At 43.5% G+C, this 15265-nt stretch overlaps 1 protein-coding gene across 1 annotated transcript in view; it reads left to right on the top strand.

Moving 5' to 3' along the window:
- The window catches only part of NCAM2 (neural cell adhesion molecule 2), a 272786-nt gene that overhangs the window by 185895 nt on the left and 71626 nt on the right, over positions 1 to 15265 (top strand). The window contains exon 14 of the mRNA XM_065401487.1: positions 4774 to 4895. Within this exon, the coding sequence (XP_065257559.1) occupies positions 4774 to 4895 (122 nt within the window). The remainder of the gene's footprint in view (positions 1 to 4773; positions 4896 to 15265) is intronic.

A 15265-nucleotide genomic window follows, 5' to 3' on the forward strand; every position in this document is an offset into this window, starting at 1 on the left:
TTAACCATAGTGGTTATACTGCGCTTTTGTGATGCAAAAGTTACTTCACCACAAACATAGCAGAAGTTATCTGCACTGTTCACACAAGTACGAGGCATCTCTGCTCACTTTGACTAAACAGAAATGTGTCCCTTTGCAAAATCAAACACTGACAAATAAGAGAGCATGACACTGTATGATTTCTAGAGCTGATATAGGGCAATTTGTTCAGCAGAGTGATGTAAGCTTCGTTATGATTGCATCATCCATGACTTCTAGGAATAACAGGATGCAATTCATATCATGTATGACGCAATACCAGCTTCAGATTGCATCATTCATTGTTTTGCCTAAAAAGCAAGTACTGTCCAAACCCAGTCCTAGATTTATTCATAGATCCAGTCAAAGATGTATTTTAGTCATTTCTGGTTTAAATTGAGATCCCTTCCCTTTATAACTCACTCATCCTCCGCCATTCCCAAGTCAAGGGTCGTATATACTGACCCAATAGAATATCTTGAAAACTAGAGCCAATCAACAATTTTAAGCATCATTTTCGTTCTCAGTGACCCAGAATTAGTACAGTTTGACTACATTTATTTCAGAAGCATTTTGGCTGTAGAGCAGTGTTATCAGTGCATTCATTTCTATATCAAAGTAAATGAAGCTTTTGTTTAATACAATATATTAGAATACCAAACAGTATTAAACAACTGAATTCAAATTTAAATATATGGTGCTAAAGGGCAAGAACTGAATAATCTAACATACCATTTTTGACTCCTTTTTCTGTTGTCCCATCATGTGCATATTTCTGTTTCTTTTAAAAAATACTACTGTACCTACCTCACTACCCCAGGGTAGGTTCATATGCTTAATGTTTTATAAGTTTTTACATCAGTTATCTACATATTCAGAATAATAATTATTTTACAGATACACTTCCCCATTTTATTACTTTGCTCTAACACAATCTTTAAACAGAGGCACTCTCAAAGTTGAGTGATCTGAACTATAATCTGCCTTAAAAGTACTTTTAAAAAAATACTGGCCTCTAGAGAATGACTTTACCACATGTTAAGCATTGGGGCCCTTTCTCTGGCTTGTCGGAGAAGGTGTGTTGCCCCTTTAAGGGCTAGAGAGCTACCTGCTTGGGAGTCAGGCAGCTCTATAACAGGTCAATGTGGGGACACTGACCCATGACCCCCACCAGGTGACTGGAAGAGAAGGGAATTATTTATGTCCAAGTCTGTGCAGCAAAAGGTCCATTGGTGAGCTGGAGCCGGTTCGCACCAGTTCACAAGAACCGGTTGTTAAATTTAGAAGCCGGTGTAGAACCGGTTCCTAAAGGGGCGGACGGGTGAGCAAACTCCGGTCTGTGGGCCACATCCTGCCCGCGGGACCGTCCTGCCCGGCCTGCCTGAGGTCCCAGCTGGGGAGGCTCCCCCAGCCCCTCCCCTGCTTCCCCCCCCCCCTCGCAGAGCCCCAGCGCGCTGCGCTGCCGGCGCCAGCGCTCTGGGCAGCTCTGCAGCTCCTGCTGCTTTGAGCGGCATGGTAAGGGGGTGGGGCTGCGAGCTCCAGCGGCCGCGCAGCATCCTTACACAGCAGCATGGTAAGGGGGCTGGGCCGGGGCTGGGAGTAGGGGTTGGATAAGGGGCAGGGAGTGGTTGGAGGGGGCAGAGGCTCTGGGGGGGGCGGTCAGGGGACGGGGAATGGGGGGGTTGGGTAGGAGGTGGGGTCTTGGGGGGCAGTTAGGGTGGGGGGGTCTCGGGAGGGTGTGGTCAGGGGACAAGGAGCAGGGAGGGTTGATGGGTTGCGGGTTCTGAGGGGGGCAGTTGGGGGAGGACGTGGGTTGGGGTCGGATGGGGGGGGAGACAGTCACCGCGCGGTTCGCTACTGGGTCTTCGGTGGCACTTCGGTGGCGGCGGGGGGGGGGTCTTCACTCGCTCCAGGTGAAGTATCTGCCGCCAAAATGCCGCCAAAAACCTGGAGCGAGTGAAGACCTCCCCCCCCCCGCCGCCGAAGTGCCGCCGAGGACCCGGTAGGGAACCGGTTCTTAGGATTTTGGGAGCTCATCATTGAAAAGGTCCCCTTTTTACCTGGACCATTCTGAGCAGCTCCCACCCGTGGCAGTAGTTAAAATACCAGGTTTCGTCAGCACCTGCTGTGTGAGCATTACACTGGTTGCTTCTTTCTTGGTGGGCTGGGAAGGAATTTTGCCCTCACCAAGATGAAGTGGGTTTTTTACCTGCCCCACAGCAAGTTGGAGGCTTAGTGGGGGCAAAAAATGAAAGGGGGTTAGGCTATGAAGTCACAACTCATTATTTAAACTGGGGAGATATCCAGCGCAGGAACTCTGTGACAGGGCACTTTACTCATTGCTTTATGGCGCCTCCTCCTGGCCACTCTGGGAATTAGCAATGCGAGGTAGAAGTCCCTTCCTGCGGTTGCACCCCCTCTCTCCGTCACTTTCTCTTGGTCTGCAGCTCCTCTCTCATCCCAGAAGCTGCTGCTGCTTCTTTGTGACTCAGCCCTCTGGCCATGTTAGTAATTGGGTTCCCTTTTTGGGAAACCTTTAAAAGTCACTTCTGTCCACATGGCATCAGTTAGTCCTCATGCCTGCTGCTCTGACCCTGTCACTCCCACAGTGACTCAAGCAGTCTTCCTGATCCCTGCCAGTATCACTCTGCAGTGGTTGGTAGAGGAACCCAGGCCCACCCTCTACTCTGGGTTCCAGTCCAGGGCCCTGTAGTGAACAATTAAGGTGTGCAGCTCCACCACCTTACTGGATTCCTTCCTAATGGCTTCTTCTCCCCTTCCTTCTCCCTTATCTCAGGGAGGAGGACAGCAGGCTTCCTCCCTGATGCCTTCCACACGGTTGCTAGCCTCGTGGCTTTGTAGAAGCCCCACCTGTTGTCTCATAGATGAGTGTTCTTCTAATTAGCTTCCTCCAGCTTAAGTCTCCCCCATTTGCATCCTAATTGATTGATTGGGCGCACTTGGGCCCATTCAGCCCTCTCAGGGCCAGTGTGGGGAATATGTCTCATCACAAATTCCATAGAGAATGGATATGGTGCTCAGACAGAATGAATTGGAAAAGAATTTAAAGGAGGTATTTTTTAAAGGAGCGAAAACAGGGGGGTGGTCCTGGGATACTATGATTGGTATATCAGGAGTCAACCCCCCCTCCTTTTTTATCCCCTCTTACTCCTCATCCAATGGGGTGTGGTGAGTTTGCAGCAGCAAGTTGGCTGGGGACCAGGATGGGTAAGAGGAAGAGCTGCCAGCAGCCCTCTGGGTATATGTAAATAATTATGAAATTACCTGCACTGTACAATTTTATCAGTTGGATACTCCCAGACATTTAGGAATAAAGTTTCAGCCTAATTAAACGACATCCAGTGTCTCCAGTTCTTTTTCACAGCAGGCTCTCAAGAAAGCCCCAACACATTTCTAGCCTCTCTTCTTGATGACCTGAGAAAATCAGGCCTAAGACACTGGTTTTATTTTTACATTCACAATTGCACAATCATCCCACCCTTTTGCTCAGACAACCAGCTCCATTCTGTGGTGCAGAAAAGATATTGAGTAGAGGTAGTTAATAAATGCTAATAGTTTTTTTTGGGGGGGGGGGGTTAGAAAGAAAATATTTCCCCCAAATTTCCTGTGATTTTTTTTTCAGTTTTTCAATGAAAAACCCAGAGTTTAAAAAGTATTTTGAGTTCAGTTTTAGAAAACAGGTTTTCTTTCCCTTTTCTTGGTAGAAAAATCCGAAAAATTTGAAAGGAAAAATTGATTACTTTAAAAAACAAAAATAATTTGAAAAACAGCTTTCAGGCAAAACTTTAAACAGATCTAGTATTGAAATATACAAGAATCCTGCCCTCTGAAGCATTCCAGGAGTAAGTTTCTTTTACATGGCAGTGCCCTGTGGTTTTCCTGGAAGGGATCAGATACTCAGAGTAAAGATATGATGGAACGTGCACCTGAGCTCCAGCAGACGAAAACACAGCTCTCTCCTTTTAGCAATGGCAGTACACTTGAGTCCTGTATTTGTGCTCCGGTTTAAAATGTACTCTGATCAAAATTTCAGCATAAATATTCCTGTTATAGTAGAACCTCCTTGTAAGAAACAACAGGGTCAACATCAAAGGATGGGTTTATTATAAAAATAGAGTGTGTTTGAAGTAAAATTTCATACATTTCAAGATCTTATAAAATGCTTTTCTTCAAATTCATTCTTAATAAAATGATAGTATTGTGTAATCTAAAAGAGCCTCAGGTTTTCTTTGGGACAGTTTATTGCTGCTGTTTATGACAGTTTATTGTCCGTTAATAATAATTTAGATTCCACCGATGGGACTTAAGCACATGCTTTAAGTTAAGGATGTGTATAACGATTTGCTGAATAGCATGGGATTACTTACATGCTTAAAATTAACCAGCTGCTTTTCTAAATTAGTGCCTGCATAAGGAGTCATTTCTTAAACGAGCTAAATTTGAAAGGATAAGAAGATATCAAATCACAGAGACTGAGACTATTTTTATTCTAAATCCCTTTTATTTTTAATGTACAAATCTTTGATATGTTTTGTAACAAACTTGACAGCATTGATGCCAGGATGATCATTAAGTATCATGAAGTATGTTGCAGAAAGCTTGAAAACATCCTGTTTGATTATGAAGGTTTTGATTAATAATATTAATTAATCAAACAGTAGAAATAATACATATAAAAATAGAAATATTGAATTTCTCTTCTTCTCTTCCCCCCCCCCCCCCCCCAATGCTCAGGTGAGCCAAGCCCTCCATCAATTCACGGACAACCAGGCAGTGGAAAGAGCTTTAAACTTAGTATAACTAAACAGGATGATGGAGGAGCCCCCATATTGGAATATATCGTGAAATACAGAAGTGTAAGTATTCCATTAATCACTGGGGAATGTTTTGATCTATATTATTTGTTTTGAATGGTGAGAAGAGGTTTCATGGAAAACATCAATACTTTGTTTTAAAATAGATTGCTTATTACACAGCTGAAGAAAAAGAAACTTGTAACAGTTGTATATTTGAAATGTATACTAGTTATTGTTACTCCTTTTGATCTTGTTTTTAATGCCAGATTAGTATACTAAATGTGTGACTGAAAAGTCAGAACTGACAAGAAAACTTTCTGAGATTTTGTTTTATTATATGGTAAGTAAAAATGTTTGTTTTGTTTTCAAATCTAAAAAGTTTAATAAGATAGTATACTAAGTAAATGAGAGAGCTGGTATTAGATTCCACAGTATGTGATTAAAGAATATTCTGAAACAAAATAATTAGCCTTTTATGGTTGTGTTTATTTGTGGTGTTATACGTGTATAAGGGCATCCTAATGTGCAAATGCAACTTAAATCAGCTTAATTGTTCTCTAGATTACCAGAACTACAACTAAAGTTGTCTTGCCATTGTGTATTTTCTACCTTTTCTACCTTTTCTACGCATTTAAAGTTTAGTTTAGAAATTCTGACCCACAGATAGATTGCAATGAGGAAGGACTTTCATATATCATAGTAAATGTACCAGCTCTTTAATAAGTAATTATATGATTCTGTTGGGTGGATGTCTGATTTGTAGTATTTCTTCTCAAATCTAGCAGGTTTAAACAATTCACTCCTCTTTGCCACACAGATCAACTCCTTTTTAATGATGTTTCAGTTTCGTTTATGATCATCCCAATATCTTTTACTAAGTAGGTTCTACTACTTATTACTTATTAAGTCATTTTCCAAGCCATTTATCCAGTCACTGTATACCTTTCCTATGGAGGACTGGACATCTGCCACAAGGAGGCGCCAGCAATTAGCTTGACAGCCTCCTCCCCACACCCAGTCGGATTCCCAGACATCTCCTAATGCCATCTTTTATATCAGTTAAAAACATGACAGCACCTAAGTCGGACAGGTGAACCGCATGCTTCCGAAACAACGCCGCTGCCCCATATACTATACCAGGATGTGAAATTACTGTCCCTTCTTTGGTCCCAAGGAATTTGGCCACCTCCCTGTTCACATACCTCCTTGCCTTGTCCACCCTGCGGGGACTCACAGCTCCCTGCCAGACCCTGCGCTGAAGCATGTCTGGCCAAATCATGTTAACTCCTGGAAAAAGTTCAAGGATTAGCCCCAAGTCCTCCTTGCTCTGAGCATTAGTTCCACCCATTTAAGCATTTCCAAATCGTTTCCCCAAGATGCACCACAATTATATCTGGGGGCTACTGATGGGCCCGCACAGCATATAGCATCGGTATTAGCTGATCCTGTAACATGCCCTTCCTTGCATGCCAACTGGGTATCGCCTCATCACCGAAGGCCAGCTGCGAACCCTCGGGCAACTTGGACATGTGCCTATGGGCCCAAAAGACAATACTATGCCTGCAGATCCACACCACCATCTGCATGACTGGTCGTCCAATATCTGTAATGAGATTACAACAAATTAATGATGACTTGCCACCTGAGGTCTTACATACATTCGGTACGCAACTGACACTACGACTTTAATTCGGATTTAGCTGCTTTAATTCGAATTAACGCTTGACCCGTCCACACAACGAAGCCATTTAATTCGAATTAAAGAGCCCTTTAATTCGATTTCTGTACTCCTCCTCGACGAGAGGAGTAGCGTCAAAATCGGTATTGTTAATCCAAATTAAGGTTAGTGTGGCCGCAATTCGATGTTATTGGCAATTCAATGTTATTGGCTACCCACAATGCAACGCTCTGGAAATCGATGCTACTACGGTAGCTTGGACGCACACCACCGAATTAATGGTGCCTAGTGTGGCCGAATACATTCGAATTTATAAAATCGGTTTCCTAAATTCGAATTATATAAATTTGGATTAATCCCGTAGTGTAGACATACCCTTTATGTCAACGCCTGATTGCCTCTGCTCCCATACCTGCATAAAAAGGGGACCTTTCCCCTTTGGCCATATAACCCTGTAGGCCTTCTAAGCCTGAACTGGGCAGATCCAGGCTCACCACCCTGCTGGAGGATCACAGATTCACCCGGCCGAGTTAATCTGTCTTTGACCTTCGCAAGTGTTATATTATTGAATGCTCATGCCATTGTATATCCCACAGTTGCAAAGCCCTTCCTGTTGAGTCCCTACCGGACCCAGGTACTCGCTCACTGATCCTAAAAGCACCAAAGAATGCTGTCAAGAATGCAGCCCTGAACAAGTCTGCCTCCTGTCCATTATGACATAGCCAAGGATCTGCACAAGATCCCTAAGTATGTAACCCATGATGGGACGACGGGAATCCACCCTGGGGCCACCGGTATGCGACCACCCAGCCAAAAACCTTTGAACTAAAAAACCACTGCAAGGATCAGGATAACCATTTAGCTTAATGACGAATGTAATGGCAGAGAGGTGATTCGAGATTGTGGAGGATGCCAGTTGACAGTTTGCCAACGACAGCATGTACCGCAGTACTTTTTCATCTCTAATGGGCCATATTGCTTACTGGCTTTCCTGATCCTGAAATTGCATGAAATCATTAAAACTTCTCTCACAGCCCTGCCACGTGCACTGAGCAATTGATCTCTGCACCACACTGACAACCATTCTATGCCAAGGTTCCATAGCACTAGTGGCATCTGCCTGGGTTCCCGGCTGGCTCCTGGTGCCAACTCCAGAAATCTGTGGACCTGAAAATGAGACAAGGTGTGTGCTGTGCCATTGTCAACCTCAGAGAGGTTATGAAGCAATGTAATTCCCTGGAGCCTTTCCAGGGACCAAGCCTCAAGGCAAAACACATAAGTTGTGCACAGGCAATTGGTTGGGTGGCCCTGCACTGTACCCCCGAATTCCTCCTTGTGGAATTATAATCTTAACAACATGGCCAAACCTCACCCCTGACTTTAATTATTATTATTGTACATAAAAAGGATAAGCATTAAACCCAGCCCACAAATTTGACCCAACAGCCTTACTGAGGTAGTTCCACTGGAGGCCATAGCCTATTCTTCGGCTGCTTGAAGCTAGCCTTGGGGGAAACCCACAAGTTGTCCACAGGCAATTGGCTGGATGGCCCTGCCCCTGTACCCCAAAGTCATTCTTGTGGAATTATTGCCTTAACAACATGGCCAAACCCCACCCTTGACTTTAATCATTATTATTGCATATAAAGGGGATAAGAACCCCCATTAAAAGAAACCCAACACATACATTTGACCCATTGGCTTTGCTGGGGTAGTCCCACAGGAAGCCTTAGACCATTCCAATGCTTGAAGCTGTCCCCTTACACCGGCCTGCCTTCTGCCACCCACACGCTGTTCAAACAGGGCCTACCTGCAGAAGGCATTTGTTCTACCCTGCGTCCTATACCTCCCCTCACCATTGTGGCAGTAATGTGCTGTATGAAACCCAAAACATGATTTGCATGCATGCCTGAACGTACAGATGCTGCAAAAGTCACTGCATAAAGAAATGTATGCCCGTGAATGTATTGCATGCCCGCCCAATTATATTTATATATCTAACAAGCCGGGCTTCTCTCTGGGTAAGCTTCAGCTGTAACACAAGCATAGCTAAAGAATGCAGCCTTAGCAAGACACCTCTCCCATGGCTGTCCCCATGTTGGAGGAACTTAATTAGCCTGCATCAGCCATGCAATAACCTGCATCTGCTTACACTCTGCATCTGCTTATAGGCCCAGACAAATTGAGACAGTTTCTGGCTAGCCCATGTGATTACCCCCCCCCAAAACCCAACCAAATGATGGGGTAAGCCTCAGAGGAACCACTAGTGCCCACAATCCTCACCTTTGCCACATCATTTTCGTATTGGACCCTAAACCACCTCATGTAGCTCTCCCCAAAGCAGATCCGAACACCTTTGCAATTGGGAACCTTTATCCATTGTTGATTTAACTCACTCCTGCCCTCTGTGTCTGCCTCATCTCCTGCAATCACCTGAGTGGAATGTCCTAGATCTGGGCGAGCCATTACACCTTGTAGAGCCTGCAAAGCTGTGGAAACAATCTCAGACACAATAACCCTAATTACTTGTATCAAATCCCGGCTGACTGTCCCACCATCAAACGCAGCCAGCTCACTTGCCTGGGTGAGTGCTTCACCTTGAGACCCCCTTGCCCAAGCCTGATAGGCTGCCCTTTGATATGAAAGGCACTATCCCAGGCTCCCCCAGTCCATCACCCTTATTGCAAGGATCCTCCTGTCCTTGGCTCACACTGGCCCAAATCACTGTACTCTGACTGCCCTGTGCAGGGTTTGATTCCTCCCCAATTCCCTGTCCCATCGACACTAATTGGGAGGGAGAAGCAAAATTCCACCCCCCTGTTGTCTCCTGCCCACAGCAGGTAAAACCAGAAACCTTGTTCCCTAAACCTCTGTGCACTGCACAGCTGCTCTGAGAGGGGACTACACTCCCCCTCCCTCTCCTCGTCTGTATACATAGGGACAGAATCTGACTCCGAGCTGCCTCCCTACTCAACTGCACCTCCCTTTGTGAATTCACTCTGCTATGCTTGCCTCGCCCGCCTGAACCAGGAGAAAGGGAGAATTAATCCTCCCCCGTTCCTCCCCACTCTCATTTTTCTGTGTCTGCCTGCAGGGCCGGTCCTAGGGCAATTCCACCAATTCCCCGGAATCGGGCCCCGTGCCTTAGGGGGGCCCCGTGCCGTCCCGAAGGAGCTGCCGCTGAAGTCCCGGTGCTGTCTTTGGCGGCACCTCAATCTCTGCCGGGGAGGAAGGTCCCTCTGCTCAGGGCCGGCTCCAGCATTTCTGCCGCCCCAAGCAAAAAAAAAAAAAAAAAAATTGGGGGAAAAAAAAAAGCCGCGATCGGCGGCGGCAGTTCAGCGGCAGGTCCTTCGCTCCTAGAGGGAGAGAGGGATCTGCCGCCCCCGAATTGCCGCAGGTGCCGCCCCTCTCCCTTGGCCGCCCCAAGCACCTGCTTGTTAAGCTGGTGCCTGGAGCCGGCCCTGCCTCCGCTGTAGTGCCGCCGAAGGCACTGGCAGCTGATTGAGCTGCTGCAGAAGTCCCAGCACTGTCGGCGGCAGCAGCTCAATCGTTGCCGCTGCCGCCGAAGACAGCGGCGGGATTTCGGCGGTAGTTCCTTCGAATAGAGCCCTGCAGTGCCTAAAGCCGGCCCTGTCTGCCTGGAGCCATGCTGGGACAAGAGCCTGCTTCTCCATTCCTCCTCCCTCGCCCTGTTCACTGCTCTGCTTCCACCTGGAGTGGAGCCGAGTTAAGCTGTAGTACCCCAGAGGACTCCTTCTGAGACTTGCTGTGAGTTCCTGCCTTTCTCCGTGGAATGAAGGCGGAGGAAGGGCTTTGGTCTGTGTAAAAAGGAAGACTTTTGACACTGTGCTGCTCCTTTTCAAACCCTGCATTCCCAAGGGATGAGTTAGCAACCACTCTGCCCCTTTTGCAGCAGTTTTCATCTCCCCCCCCCCCCCCCCAGCCATAAAGCATTGTTCCCTTCACTGGCCAAGCCCAGCCCAAAAAAGCCCTGCTTACAGGTGCAGGGCGGTCATTCATTTTGTTAGCGACATTACAGTGGTCGTTCATTTCCTGAGATCTTCATTTAAAGGGAAAAAGACTTGAAAATGTGTGTTTATTTACTTATTACAACAGCAGGATACTTAAAACTGTATTTCCTTTCCCAACATATAGTGTAGCATACCTAAACATGGTGGGGGGACAAATTTACCACCAGCAAAAGTAGTGAATTTGACTCAACAAGTGTAAGTTTTATCATTGCACTTGTCTTAACTTCTGCATATGCTATGAGTGACCATACCATCTGCCATCCGCCCAGTATTACCTTACTAGGTGTAACCAGGAGGTCATTTTACCAGCACTGGGGTATAAAAGGAGAGGTTCAAGTCCAGACAGACTGTCAGTGTGAAAGAAACCAGGGGCATGAAATTGTGTATTTGGATACATTAAACAGCTGATAGCTAGGACCTTACATTATATAGAAACTAGCAAGCTGCAAGACATTATTTTAAGTACTATTTTTTATTTACCTTTAGTGTTAGCTCTGTCAATGGGCAAACATATTCTTTTATAAATAGTTTTTGTCATGCATGTTTCTTATTATGTAATTTCTAGTTTGATGATAGCCGTGGAATTATACAAGTTGTAAACTTGGCATGTGAAGTGATTTTCCTGGACTAACCAAAGCCAAAGAAGATTGGTTGTTCAAAATCAATTGAGAGTGAGGTGGCAGATCTTGCAGTAATAGCCTGAGGGACTAACACCTTTGTTTATATCACAAATCCCTAAATCTTAATTGACCTATTTAAGTGACTTGCAGTCCAGTAGGTTATAGAATATCTCAGTGGAGATGAGAGGGGGGAAAAAAGCAATTGTCTAGAAGAGACATGCTAGTAAAATGAGCAAAGGACTGTTAAGATATAACACAATTGTGTGAAGTCGAATTTCCAGTTAAATATGGTATGTCTAGATATTTATGTACAGAAAGATATAAAATACATGTTAAAAGTCTCAGGTCAAGATATGGATTTAATGCATGTACACACTATAGAGACCTTAATTCTTCTCACTTATATGTTCTGAGATGTTCCTATGTTACTTAATTCTAGGCCTATATTGGATAAGTTTGGAACTTTAAGTTTGTGTGTTGTATGTTCTTTGGTCTGCCCTTTGGCCAAAATATAATACATTCACTTAAAACATCTGTTTTATGTAATTTGTGACTAGTAAGTGTACGATATACAAAGTCCATATAAACTTTTTGATTTAAATAACAATTCCAAGCTGCCACAAAACATCATTCCTACATCATTCCTGTATACCGAATACTATATATATATAGTATATATCCATCCATCCCCAGAGAATATTTGATATTGTCCATATTATTATGTGTATGTGTCTCTACATTTTTATTTTATGAAATGTCATGAAATTGTGACATACCAGGTTTTAAAAAAATCAGTGAGTCAAGAAAACATTTTTTTCCCCTCATGGTTATCCAAGAATGAATGAATGTTAGTAAAGAAGAAACTGCATGAAATTGTATTTAATATAAGAACATAAGAATGGCCATACTGGGTCAGACCAAAGGTCCATGCAGCCCAGTATCCTGTCGACCAACAGTTACCAATGCCAGGTGTCCCAGAGGGAGTGAACCTAACGGGTAATGATCAAATGATCTCTCTCCTGCCATCCATCTCCACCCTCTGACAAACAGAGGCTAGGGACACCATTCCTTACCCATCCTCCTGGCTAATAGCCATTAATGGACTTAACTTCCATGAATGTATCTAGTTCTCTTTTAAACCCTGTTATAGTCCTAGCCTTCACAACCTCCTCAGTCAAGGAGTTCCACAGATTGACTGTGCACTGTGCAAAGAAGAACTTCCTTTTATTTGTTTTAAACCTGCTGCCCATTAATTTAATTTGGTGGCCCCTAGTTCTTATATTATGGGAACAAATAAATAACTTTTCCTTATTCACTTTCTCCACACCACTCATGATTTTACATACCTCTATCATATCCCCCCTTAGTCTCCTCTTTTCCAAGCTGAAAAGTCCTAAACTCTTTAATCTCTCCTCATATGGGACCCGTTCCAAACCCCTAATCATTTTAGTTGCCCTTCTCTGAACCTTTTCTAATGCCAGTATTATATCTTTTTTGAGATGAAGAGACCACATCTGTATGCAGTATTCAAGATGTGGGCGTAACATGGATTTATATAAGGGCAATAAGATATTCTCCGTCTTATTCTCTATCCCTTTTTTTAATGATTCCTAACATCCTGTTTGCTTTTTTGACTGCCGCTGCACATTGCGTGGACGTCTTCAGAGAACTATTCACGATGACTCCAAGATCTCTTCCCTGATTAGTTGTAGCTAAATTATCCCCCATCATATTGTATGTATAGTTGGGGTTATTTTTTCCAATGTGCATTACTGTACATTTATCCACATTAAATTTCATTTGCCATTTTGTCACTTAGTTTTGTGAGATCTTTTTGAAGTTCTTCACAGTCTGCTTTGGTCTTAACTATCTTGAGCAGTTTAGTATCGTCTGCAAACTTTGCCACCTCACTGTTTATCCTTTTCTCCAGATCATTTATGAATAAGTTGAATAGGACTGGTCCTAGGACTGACCCTTGGGGAACACCACTAGTTACTCCTCTCCATTCTGAAAATTTACCATTTATTCCTACCCTTTGTTCCCTGTCTTTTAACCAGTTCTTAATCCATGAAAGGATCTTCCTTCTTATCCCAGGACAACTTAATTTACGTAAGAGCCTTTGGTGAGGGACCTTGTGAAAGGCTTTCTGGAAATCTAAGTATATTATGTCTACTGGATCCACCTTGTCCACATGTTTGTTGACCCCTTCAATGAACTCTAATAGATTAGTAAGACATGATTTCCCTTTACAGAAACCATGTTGACTTTTGCCCAACAATTTATGTTCTTCTATGTGTCTGACAATTTTATTCTTTACTATTGTTTCAACTAATTTGCCCGGTACTGACGTTAGACTTACTGGTCTGTAATTGCCAGGATCACCTCTAGAGCTTTTTAAATATTGGCGTTACATTAACTATCTTACAGTCATTGGGTACAGAAGCTGATTTAAAGGACAGGTTACAAACATTTCTTGTCTATTTATTCATTTTATTTTGCAGGGGAGACCTTGCAGGTGTTCTGAGTGGGGTAGGGAACTGAGAATCAGTTCTAATAGAGCACAGTCCACTCCATGTCTCCACCCCTATACCAGTTCTCGGCCCTTATTGTGAATAATATTTGAAGTCAAGCAAAAGAGCTGCCTTTGTTTAAGTTCTTTATCTGTTTATATTCTGGTTTTATAGGTACTTAAGTTTTGTTCCATGCCAACAAAAACAGATGAGTTTGGTTTTATTTCACTGATTTTAGAAGGGGTTGAGCCTACTGGGAGTATCTCTGTTTTGATAGGTTTAGTTTGTATCTAGGTGCAAAGCTAAATCTACCCAATTCTAACATTAGTTTAGGTACAGATGTTAGAGGCTGAGTGATAAACAGTAATAGAGAGTCAGCTAACACAGCAATTTTATGCTCTTTAGTTCACAACTGCAGTCCTGGGTTCATTCTGTTAATTCTTATTTGCTCAGCTAAGTATTTATAACTAGATGAAACAGCAGGAGTTACAAGGTGTATCCCAGACATGTGTCATTACCCAATCTTATCTCATCTGTAAGGAGGGTCTGAAGTGAGCCACAGCATCTCTTCAGTATTTTTGATGGCCTTGTCACTTTGTGCAGAATATACGTTTTTATTTTAAAATATCATTTTTTATCCTTTATGCCTGCCAATAAAGTCTCCCCGGTGTGAGCCATTGTACTCGTCTCTGCAGCGTGGCAGCCTTAAATAAGTGTAGTACCCCATCATCTCCATAGAATATTAACAATCAAGGCTATGATGAAAGTTTAGATAAAGTAATTGTTAACTATTTTATTGCTAGATACTTTAGAAGAAACATCCAGAAAATCTCATCATCCTGTTTTGTTGAAGAGGATAGAAATAAAAGGGTGTCATCCATATTACCTCCCTGCTGATGAAGGATTATTCCCTATACCACTTTGTCCAGTCCAGTTTTAAACTTCCTAAATGAAGAGCCTTCCTGCACTTCCCTTGGGAGAAAATTCAACAGTTCGATAGAGCTACTACAGGGAAGTTTTACCTGGTTTTGACCATCTCAATTTTTCTTTTCTTATTTTCTTCCATTACTCCTAGGGCTTGAAGTGAGCCTTTATGGAAGGGGTAAAGAGAGACAACAGCAATCTGGTAAACGAGAAGGAGATGAAATGAGGAAGAGAGAAATGAGGGAAAAGCTACCAAGAAAGGGGAAATGCAACATCCGCTAGGGAGAATGGAAGAGGGCAGAGGGGGAACAACTAGGGGAGGTAGCCTTGAGAACATGACCAGTGTGTAGTGCAACTGCTTTTTCCCCACGGCATCCTCCTCCTCCATTAAAGCAGTACCTTGGAGCATTATAACCATAGATAGATATTTCTTTTGTTTGGCTGAAGTCCATATTTCTCCAGTTGGGTTAAATTATTTTTTCCAATTGGATGCCTAAAGAAATACCATCATATGTTCATGATGCTTTCATCAGAATGAATGGATGCTATTTAAAGTTCTTAGTTATCTGTTAACTGCTTCCCCTCTCTGATCCCTTTTGGTCCCATTTAATTAGCTTTCCTATAACTCCCTCCAGCCTCATTACCAGCCTCTTGATCAACATCTTTG

Source organism: Emys orbicularis, chromosome 1, assembly GCF_028017835.1.
Source record: "Emys orbicularis isolate rEmyOrb1 chromosome 1, rEmyOrb1.hap1, whole genome shotgun sequence".
Classification (NCBI taxonomy): domain Eukaryota; kingdom Metazoa; phylum Chordata; order Testudines; family Emydidae; genus Emys; species Emys orbicularis.